General features: G+C 37.2%; 1 protein-coding gene across 1 annotated transcript; it reads left to right on the top strand.

Annotated features, from left to right (window-relative positions):
• The first annotated feature begins 3,104 nt into the window (after positions 1–3,104).
• LOC117576130 (zinc finger protein 324B) lies at positions 3,105–5,067 on the top strand. The gene is made up of 3 exons (XM_034260690.2): positions 3,105–3,272; positions 3,336–3,978; positions 4,848–5,067. The coding sequence occupies exons 1-3, from the start codon at positions 3,197–3,199 to the stop codon at positions 5,011–5,013; spliced, it is 885 nt and encodes a 294-aa protein (XP_034116581.1). The 5' UTR covers positions 3,105–3,196; the 3' UTR covers positions 5,014–5,067.
• Positions 5,068–11,771: the final 6,704 nt, after the last annotated feature.

Raw genomic sequence — 11,771 nt, 5'->3', positions numbered from 1 at the left:
GTAATAGACCCGTAATACAGCGACGTGCTTCGCAATAGTTGCTGTTTTAAAATTCAAATTTGACAAATGTTTAATGATGATGCTCCCAAGAAGCATTTCTTATTTTCATTTCATTTATTTCAGCCAATGATAATAATGTTGTATCTATATATAAATAATGAATATAATAAATAACTGATGCAAAATTATGGAATTATATATAACTTATTTCAATTTAAGCAAAGCTGAATATGTTTTTTTCGATGAGTCTTAATTCTTTATTGGTAATTATTATATTAAAACTATTATTGAAAATAACAATTTAAAGTTTTCCAAATAACCATGTTTGAATCTATTTAGGAGTTTTGTCACAAATTGGAACTAAAGTGCCATACAGGGACTTGCACATTATTTGAACATTTGTTTTATGCTCGTATCCATTAATTACAGTCAAGTGAAGTCTCACTTTGCACCACATCCATGAGAACCACATAATCGCCCAGCCAGGCGAAAGGCCCGCCGGACAGTGACCAAATCCGAGCTGGGATCTCTCCGATGGCGGCACGGCTTGTTTATGCCACACACGTCGCAGGGGCAGTGGCAGCGGCAGCGGCTAGAAATGCAGTGCAAACTTTTGCGCAAATTAACAAATTTTCAAATCAACTCGTACAGGAAAAATAAGTTCTGTTTGCCTACGACATATAGGTTGTTTAAACCCTTGACTTCAGTCAGCCAAAGGGGGAAAGGCGAGAGATGTGGAGTCGGGCAGAGTCCAATTTTGTGGTCATGCCACAAATGCTACAAACAATTGTGTTTTTCTTTAGTAAATAACTCAACCAACTACAGACTTTGACACTTTTTTTGTTGTTGGTTGTGTTGCATGCAATTGCGGCATGCAAATTTAATTTGACAACGCCTGCAGGCAATTTGGGTCGTTATGGCTTCACTATAACGTTAGACATGTAGTCGTGTCCTGTTGACAAAAACTGATTTGATTAAATTATAGACATTTTTTTTTTAATATTTGCCTGGGATTTGTGGAATATTAAATGAAAGACAAACACAATTTTTAAGTAATTTATCAAATTTGAACCTCTTTTATTTCAGCACGCAAATCCTTCTTGAGCTTTGCCAAAGTAATTACATTTCCAAATGGAAATTTGCAATGTAGAATTTTCCCTTAGACATTGATTGAGCAACGACAAGGCGTTGACATCCCAATTGCCACGATTTGCGATACTTCATTTATATGTTGATGACTAAATTTGAATGCAATCTTGGTCAAAAGCCCATTGGGAGCAAAGAGTTGGATTTATAGCGTCGAATGCTTCAATGAAAGCTTTAAGTGGGCCAGTAAAGTGTTGCGAATTTTCTTAAATTGTTTATTATTATTTTCATTTATTTTTATTATTTATTATTATTATTTTCATTTCAAATATAAATTTTAAATTTAATTACATTACTGCATACTTACATAATATGTATAATATAATTGCTGATATAAATTTAATATAAGACTAACTTTAAACTAAATTTATATTCTTTTTAACATGAGTACGCAATGCACATCATGCAAAAATTGTAATAGTCCGCGGAAAATTGAGTTTTTCTTGTGTCTGTGTTGACCCACAACTCATTTGCCTTGCTATTGTTTACTAAACTTCAAATTAGTGGCCACTGTCAGAGCATAAAAATGCAAAGCACATCTTGTCAGTCGGAATTCATTTGATGTGCTTTCATTTGCCAGCTGCGCAGCCTCAGGGCAAAATGCAGGAAGAAGCAGAGAGAAGTCTGCTTTATCGCCCAGCCCAAAAGTATGCAATAATTTTTTTGCAACTCACATAAAGTGCGCTGTTTTGTGCCAAGATTGCGCACTGCAAGCCAAAGCAAGCAATTTCAATGTACTTGAAATAGATTTTTAATAGTCCAACTGACATATACACACACAATCAACTTCAAACAAACACACACACACGTATACACACTAAGCACACTGTGCATCGTTTCATTGCAATGACAGTCACTTGCTTTTCATGTTGGCCTTTGTTGACAGTCGAAAACATTTATGCGATTTTGTCGTTAGTCTCACAGAGCAAATAAAAATTTATGAAACACACAATATGAAAAATGTGCATCTGTGTGCATTTCATAGTTGTCCATAAAGTATTTAGAGCGCACCGAAGGAAAAAGCCTGACACAAAGAAAAGCATCCAAAGAGATGAGGGAGAGATAGAAAAAGAGAGGCAGGCAGCTGAGTAAATTTGCAATTGTCAAAATGAATTAATGTTTAACTGGCAAATTGCATGCGTTATCTCTTTGCAATAGCCTCTGGCCATATTTCGAGCTGCTGCATTTTAAATTACCCAAGTAATTTGCTGGCCAATATTTTGTGGTCCTTCAGCCATTTAAAAGCAAGAGTAGCAGGAGAAAGAGCAGCAATAGCAATGAACGTGGGGTAATAAAGTGCCAAATAAATGAAATAAAGCTGTTGAACAAGTTGGGCAAGCGAATGTTTCTTCCGGCTTTTAATACAAAACACACTTAAAACATACACACACACACACAAACACACACGAATGAAAAAAGCAAATAAATAAAACGTAAACTGCCAAACAATTGAAAATTTTGCACAATGGAATAGCACGACGGACTTAAGAGCTTATTGAAGGCAGTCCGACGAGCGATGCCAAAGAAAACTCAAATACTACAATTCAATTTCGATGCTTAAAGCGTGTCTCAAGCAGAAACATGAGACAAGGGGGAGTGGCAGTAGTTGGATTACAGGGAAATTGCCAAACGTCTTTGCATGTCTCGCCCCCACACAAATGCACACACACCTACACACATTTGGCAAACTAATTTTATTCTCGACCACATTCATGAGCACTCTGATCGCCTTGCAAGCAACTATCCCCTGCCATTCAACAAAAATGTTGAGCAAGAAAATTGTTTAAGTGTTTCGTTTTAAGTGGCCTCATGAAGGCTCCTTGCACAAGTTTTGCTTAACAATCGCTTTAAGCTTCGACTGTAAGCTTAACTTGGAAAGCAATTTGTAAATTGATATTTATTTGATTTCAGGGTTGCCATCTCGATAAATAATGGTGCTGCCAATTGACAACACTATTTATTTATTTATCGAGTTGGCAGCTCTGAAATTGTGACAGTTGTCAAGGCAAAGCATAATTTCTTTGGTGTTACTTTTACTTACTTTGTGACGATGCCAAAACTCTTTCACAGCTTTCTTTCGCATCGCTACGATCGCAAGATCGAGCATTTCTATGAGCGCTATGAGGGTAAGACTTTAGTGACTAATTAATTTGTACTATTTTTAATTTATATTTTGCATTTTCCAACAGCTATTAGCCGCGTGGTGCCCAACATGCCGCCCATGCCGCGTCCTTTTCCCAGCAGCGGCAGTCACCGCGGCTCCAACAGCAGCTTTAAACTCGCAACTGGAGAAGCAAAACCCGGATGTCACACATTTTACTATGGCAACCTTGAACCGAACGCCGATTGGCGCACTGGCGACAATGTGTCCATTGTGGAGCGTCGTCGCATGGAGCAGGCGAGTGATACACAGTTGATGGACATTGAAACAAATCCGGGCAGCGAATTCAGTCATACAATTTGGGAACTCGAGTTTCCTGGCCAAGAAGTCGTCTTTCCGGAGAACAAGAAGCATTGCGGCGCCAAGTTTGGTAAGATTAAGGTAATAACCAAAGGCCGTGGGCGTGGTCGCAAGCCAGATTATCTGAAGCGTGCCGAACAGCAACTAAAGTTGCAACAAGCTCAAGCGGAGGCATCGCAGAAAGCCGCACAGGTTGCCAAAAAGACGCCGGAGCGACGTCGCTTTAAGCAACCCGGCGAGCAATTTGTATGCGAGGATTGCAATAAGAAATTCGATCATTCTTGGATGCTGGTGGCACACAAGCGCATCCACACCGGTGAGAAGCCATTTGTGTGCCCCAATGAGGGTTGCCAAAAGTCGTTTGCAGATCGGTAAATATCGCCAAATGTAGAAATAACATGACACACACAGAATGTTCAATGCTTTCGATGAATCGATTCGATTTTTCAGAAGTACGATACAAAGTTTCGTGGCATTTCGACAAACACTAAAAAAGTTATCGCAATACAAGGGAAACGACTTTTAAGGTTATATTTATTTCCACCAAATGCATCTGCTTGATCAATGCGATTCTATGGTGTATTTCCACCAAAGAGCTGTTTAGGGGTGAAAAAGTTACCAAATTTGGGCAGCACGAAGAAGAATATCTAATGCCCTATTTGCATAGTTACATTCGATCAATTACCGTTTTCACAGCAAAAAATGAAAAAAAAAAATGAGTAACAATAAATATTGAGTGTGTGCACTGATGCAAACAACTGCGCAGAATGTAAACAAATATTAACCACCAAATTATAAATAGGCTAGCGATCAAAATCATGCAAAGTGCATGGCTTGGCTTTTTTTTTTTTTATAAATTTTTACTATTTTTACTCCGTTTCAATTTCACATCGATAAAATATCGCGTGTCACAAAAATGTACCAAAAAAGTTTGTCCGATATTTCTACGTTCCGATACTTTCACATAGCTCACGAATGTGAAAAAAAAAACAGTTTTTTATGGGTTAATTTTTTCTTATTATAGTTTTGCATTATTTTAAGAAACTCGTTCAGAAATCATAAGGTTCTTGATCAATTTGATCGAATGACCTACCAATTGATTGTGTCCGACACAATGTTATGTAATTTATATGTTATTTTATATAAGGTATGTATTCTATACGCAATTATACATATTTAATATAAATCCTTCAAAAGTCATTAATAGACATAATTATACATGTTTCTTGAATATTAACAGCTCCAATCTGCGCTCACATCAGCGTACCATGGGTCATCATAGTTGGCAATTCCAGTGCGGACAGTGTAGCAAATACTTTAGCCAAGAGTGTTACCTCAATCGGCACTCGTTGGATGCTTGTCGCAAGTATCTGATGTCCACACGTCACAAGAAACAATACTCGTAAAATGCAAAACTCAACTTGTTGTCTCAATTCTAATAAATTAATTTAAACAATTATGCAAACTATTTCAAGTCTCGCAAGAGTTTGTGAGTCTGTGTGTCTGTCTCGGAAGCAAAACCAATTTTGACGCCAACTGCAGCTACTTAACATTTCAAAGCCAAGTTGAGTGTAGAGTGTCGAGTGTCCAGTGCGTAGACAGAGTGAGAGAACAATTTCGAGTTTGGTTGAATGCAACTAAATTGGCTCATTAGAACTAAGGAAACAAAGAGCCATTTCTTTGGGTGTTTTAGCCCAACCAAAAAGAGGCAAAGTTTGAACTTTTGAAGTGCCTGCAACGAGTAAATCAAACAAACTTTTGCCACACACACACACAGAGAGAGCACTTTGTTGCTGGCTGGACAATTAATGATCAGAGGGAGTTTTTCGTGTCCGGTCGACTTCGATTGTGGTCAAGCTTGGCCACAGTGTAAACCCCACAATGGCCACGACTTTGATGGCAGCAGCTGCATGGCCAAATGCAACGGTCAGAATGCAAACAGTTCGATGCCTGCCTTGGCACAGGGACAATGACAGCGACAACAGTGACAATGAGATTCGGAGACGGGGGTAAAACGGGTAATGCGTTAATTTATGGTTGCAAGATAAACAAACGCCACGAACGCTGCAACGTTGAAGAATGATTTAAAGGTTCGGTCAAGTATGCAACGTGTGTCCACTAAAATGCAATTACTTAAGCGCCATGCGCGAACAATGTGCCCACTTGTGGCAACTAAGAGAATGGGGCTGCTAAAAAGAGAAAGATACGGCGAGTGAGAGAGAGAGAGAGAGAGACAGCTGCCATTAAATATTTGATGCAGCCGAGACGCGCGACAGGCGTCACATAATAAAATTGTAAAACACGAAATTTTATTGAGCATGGCTCTTAAGTTTAGCTTCTTTCTTTCTTTTTTTGGCCACGTTTATTGAACTGCCCCTTTGGAGAGAGGAGCAAATGACTGGCAAAGTGAATTTTTATGCCACCCAAAACGCATGCGGCACGCCGCTATAAAAACCAAAAAAAAAACACCAAACGAAGTCAAAAACAACAACAAAGATGCAGACACTGTCGACTGTGGCAAGTGGCCCGTGCCACAACTATTCTTGCACCCCCTTGTTGTCGCTGCCGACGTATTTTTAAACTAATTTTCCAACTGGGAGCATTTCGGTGGCATCCCGTCCAACGTGCCACAGCTATTAAGCTAGAAGATGCCAGGACATTGGCAATAGTAGCGGAAAGGAGGAAGGAGCATGGCTAGTTGGCCCGTAAATTATTTTAGCGTTTCAATTTGGCTAGTAAGGTGACCAGTTACGAGCTTGTGTTGCACAAAACTTGGCTAATTCAACTTCATTTGAGTTGCACATACAGCAAAGAATACATTTAAAAAAACTTCAAGACAAATTGACGAATTGAATTATGAATATATTTTGCTGAACTGTAAGTGATAATTGCTTAAAGTTCAGTTCACGAATTGAATTAAATTTTAAGTCTTTGTAGTGTGTAACAAGCAGCAGCAAAGGTAACGCTGATATTATAAAGTACACTGTAGCGTATACTTGATGTCAGCTAGAGACGATAGAGTGGTGATAGATATCTGATAGATACATTCAGAACAGATTTAGAATAGGTATTTGTTTGTAAGATTCATTGGGTCAGCTTGCGGCCCAAAAAAAAAAAAACAAATCATTTTTACCACTGCAGCAGTAAAACATTTTTCTGGCGAATTGTGATTAAATGCTTTTGTGATTTGATTTTTTTGTCGGTAAATCTTTGACTCATTTATATGGTACTTCAACTGACGCCATAAGCGCAATTATTAATTGCACTTTAATCAGCAAAATTCTTTGCATTTACTTGCTCGTTAAGCGTCTGCAGTCAAGCTGAAAATGTCGAATGCCGTTTATTAGCACATTCCGTGCTGCGCCTGATGGCTAGCACACAAAAAAGCCCGCTGTGCGACGCTAAATTTGCGGTTCGTGAAAAGAAACGTCAGCACAACAAGTGCAGCCAGCGTATCCTGGCAAAATTTATGACCTGCCGCACACAAGACAAGTCACAAAACCCAAGGCACGTTCACTCATTCACACTTTAAGTAGCATTTAAGGTGCAGCAGGTATGTTATGTTGTGTATTGTTGCTCGTATATTTTGACAAATTTATTTACTGCGGTACTTGATAGTTACGCTTCTTATACATGGCATGGATCTCTTGCGCGACATTTCCCTGCAGCTCGGCACTTGGACCAGCCTGCGTGGACTGGCTATGAGTCTGAACCCGATCTTGTCGTAGAACGCTATTCGGCTGACGAGGACGCACTGATGGCACATGACTGGGAACAATGTAGGCATCGGGATCGTCTTGGCAGGCCTTAACGCAGAAGTAACAGCAACAGCAGAGCATTATTAATGCAATTATGCTCAAAGGACCAATCACATAAAGCAATGGAATATGCAGGTTTTCATCGGGTTTCATCAGAAACTCCCAAATCTTTTCGAACTCCTTCTTGATATCCATTTGACAACCGATTTGCTAAGCGTACAGAATCGAACTGAAATCATAAAGTATTATATTCATTTTATTTTTATTCGCACCCGTTGAAAAATCTATGGAAGAATCTGTGGCTTTCAACTGCGGGCTCTGGTGAGTGACATTTGTGTCACCAAGTATCCAGAAATTGCAAACCTAAACTATGCTCAGAAAAGGAATTTCTATAAATAGTCGCGTCTTATAGATGAGGGTGCGTGAGTAATGTTCCGAAAAAATGTTATATGAGTATAATCCCGCATTAAAATTATCAAAGTGTAAATATTATATATAAAGTCGAAGGCCTTGATTTATAATTTTAGCTATATATTTATATACTATAGAAGTAGATAAATGAACAAGTATTTAAACCATAAAGAAATTCTGATACGATGGTTTAAATTCGGAAGCTAAGAATTATAATAATGATATTCAGTATTAAAATATGGAAAGTTAATAAATAACGATATGAATAAATAAATTTACTATCATTCAATTTTAATTTGCAGATTCTGTCCGTACGATATCATTTTGGTGATGATAAGATTACAATTGTCTGTTAGCGAACAAATATTGATAACAAAAAATTATAACTTGTACTAGTGGAAAGCATGATAATATCTTCAAATGTAAAAATAAGCATTTGGAATATTAACCAAACGATTTTTTGGTTATTTTGGCATTGAAATTAATAAATGACGTTGGAACTAATTATTATAATTATAAGATACAAATTAATCATAAGATTTATATATGTTGCCCTTATCATCGCTTTAAATTTAAATGGAAACTGTACAAAAAAGTGAAATATATTTTAACAAAATCGCATATAGAATGAATAATAAGAGTATTTAAATGTTTTATCTTTGTGGTTTGCATTGACTCATGGGAGTATTTCGAAACTGCGGAGAACATACAATGCTTCTATTTGATATTTATGAACTAATTACTGGACACACTCTGAGTGAGAGGCAGTAATTATTTACTCTCTGTGCCTATAAATGTGTACACAAAAAAGAGGCATATTAGTTTGAAAGTTTTTTAGTGTTTAGTTGTTGTTAGTGTTTTAGTTATTTAGTTAGTTGGAGAATAGTAAACAAACTTTTATTCAAACTTGTTAAGAAACCCATTTCATATTATGTAGAAAGAGTATATTTTAAGTCGCATGGCAAATTTTTTATTCACATCATTTCATTATCGCTAAGTGCTTGCAAATTCCGTAACAATCGCTTAATAAATACGGTTACAGACTGAAATAATTAATAATTACATTTATTTCATTTCATTTGCATTTTAACAAAACAACAAAAAATAATACTTATATGTTATGCATAAAGTTCGTTGGAACTTGCTGTAGTACAGAGTAACATTTTCACATATCGAATAATTCAATTAAAGCATTTTGAACCGAATAACATTGACCTTAACGTTTGAACTGATAATACATGATATTGCATCTCAAAACGCTCTGAGCAAAAATATATTTATCGCCAAGATAACAATCGTTTCTTTTCTTTGTTAGAAAAGACTTGCTTTGGTTTTGTAATATAATTTGTACTCTTAACTTGAATGAATTTAACTTATATAAATTCTATTCGATGTGAATTAATAGAAATCTGTGTGTCGAGATCGATGCGTCTCTCTCGTCTGTTGAACGGCGCTGAATCTTCGAATCGGCGGGTAATTAGCATCACAGGGTGTTTCATAGATATCGGGTGTCTTTTCTTTACGACACTCACGCACACACCGATAACAGTAGTACAAATAACTGATCAATACCACCGTTGATAGTAGTATCGCTGGTATCAGATACAACGGACTGACGGGGAACTGAGGCTCGACAATTGCCGTTGTGTTCATTGTGTAAATTTGAAAGACGTACTGCTTTTGAGACCTCAGCCTCAAAAACAGAGGGCGCTGAGTCAATTGGCAATTTGCGAGAGAGCAAGTGAGAGAAAGAGAAAGCAAACGAAATGAGAGATAGAGAGAAAGAACGAGAGTTGAGTGTGTTTGTTGCTTGCTCATTGAGAATAAGTAAATACGAGTTGTCGCCATATAAGTTGTGTTTTAAAGTGCGCTCAAATGCGTGATTCACATACAAGTGGAGAGTTTGTTTCTGGTTTGGCAAAAATCTTTCATTATCGACAAGCAATGCGCGAATACTCGTGCTCGCATATTGCCTATGGGACTCTCAGCTCGACACTCAGCACAGAGCTCCAGTGCCAATGGGAATACCCTGTAGATGATAAACAAACTGGCAGACAAATATGTTATGTATGAATATAGAGGATGGTTGGGGGATCTGCAAACCAAACTCAATTCAACTTTGAAATTGTTCCTCGTCTCGTGTCACAGTCTCGATGACTGTCGCTGACTTTTCACGCTTTATGACGAAGTAAAAAGTCACAACAACAACATCTGACAACAACATGTGTGTTAAGCCACAACAACAACTCCTTTTTTTACACACAACGCACTTCGCTTCTACTCATGATGAGCAAAGTTTTGATTAATTTAATTTCATCCACACTGATTTTTTCCCGTTGTAATTTACTCTCAGCTTTAAACATTGACTTTGCTTTTATGCTGCTTTTCTTTTCATTAGTTCTTTTTTTCAGGTTGCCTTTTGCTGACCAAAAAGCAACTTGTTGTGGCATTTAAAATCCTTTGTAGCGCACAAATCTTTTGCTGCAAAAATTGTTGTGGCAACTATGTTCAGAATCCGATTCAAGTTCGTCTCTATCTATATGTTTATATCTGTTTTCTATATACATAAAAGTGTGCAGAGGTAGAACTCGTGCTAGTGGAAATAAGTTTGAACGCAGCAAACACAAAGGAAATTTCGCATTCAATTTCGCAGGCGTTTGACGCGCCGCGTCTGCAGTTGGTTTGTGTGTGTGAAGTGTGTGTGTTTGGTGTGCATCACATTCGTGGCGTCTACCTTTGTCGATTCAAGTCTATTTTCAAAAACAATTCAGGCAACTAAAGTAATTTCATAAGCTAGCACACAAAACTAACCACTTTTATAGTTTAAGACCAGTTGATTTTAAACTCAACCGCTCTGCCCACTCGTTGATGCAGTGCTGCCAACTTTATGCTTTGATTTTGGCGGAAAAATAAAATTTTTGAATGTATTTAAGTTACAATGTTATAAACACAAAGGTTGTTTAAAATGAGAATACAACTATATTATGTAAAGTCAATTTCCCATTCGATTTTTGTTAAATTTTTATATAATAAGAATTATTTTAACTTGAATAAAACTAACATAATAATTCTTTAATAATGAACAAAAAAATAAACTAGCTATACAATTAATTTTAAAATTCGATATTTAATTTTAGAGTATTATTCTGTGTTAATTAAATTTCATTAGGAATTAGAATTTAAATTATTTTTAAGAAATAATTATATTAATGTGTTATACATATAACTAATCGAATTAAATTACATGACTGAGAATGATTAATGCAAGAAAATCACTTTCAATTATTAAATTCATTCCATTTATTAGCCTAACCTCTTCAAGTTTACATTTCAGTATTTCTTTCATGTTCCTTAATCAATAAAACTTGGCTACTCTTACCTACCTTGCACCAACCATAACTTCGATAGTGAATTATTCGATTCACGCTCTCCACTTTAAACTAAAGCTTTACACTTGAGAGACGCCGACAAACTTACAGCCAAGTCTTAAAAACTGGCTGCATTTAAATGTGTGTAACTGAGACCCGCATCAAAGCTTCACGCTTTTGTTGAAGTGTGCAAGGAAAGTGGAAAGGCGGAAAGAGAAGTGTGCGAGGGTTGCTCGCCGCATTGAATTGTTTGTTTATTTATTTGACCTCTTTGCCTCTTTGCGCCCGTCCACAATCGACGCTTTAACTCTTTTGGCAAACGTGTTGCATACTTTGCGGCTGCAGCTGTTCGTTGTTTGTTTCCCTCTTTTGCTGACGTTTAATGGCCGTCGACTTTCGCGCACAATACGTTGAGTGTGTTGATGATGATGCTGTCGATAATGATGGCAGCCACAGACACATTACAACCTTTCTTCACCCTTCCCCTTCAACTTCCTTCCTCCTCTTACACCTGTAATTAGATGCACAAGTGGCGATGGCCATGTGTGTGAGTGTGCGTGTGAAATTAATTAAAACTTTCGCTGTTTCAAGTTTTTGGTTCGACCGAAGTATAACTTGAACATTTTT

Source organism: Drosophila albomicans, chromosome 2R (genome assembly GCF_009650485.2).
Source record: "Drosophila albomicans strain 15112-1751.03 chromosome 2R, ASM965048v2, whole genome shotgun sequence".
Taxonomy (NCBI): Eukaryota; Metazoa; Arthropoda; class Insecta; order Diptera; family Drosophilidae; genus Drosophila; species Drosophila albomicans.
The sequence above is the reverse complement of the archived record's forward strand: the minus strand, read 5'-3'. Positions and strand labels throughout refer to the sequence as shown.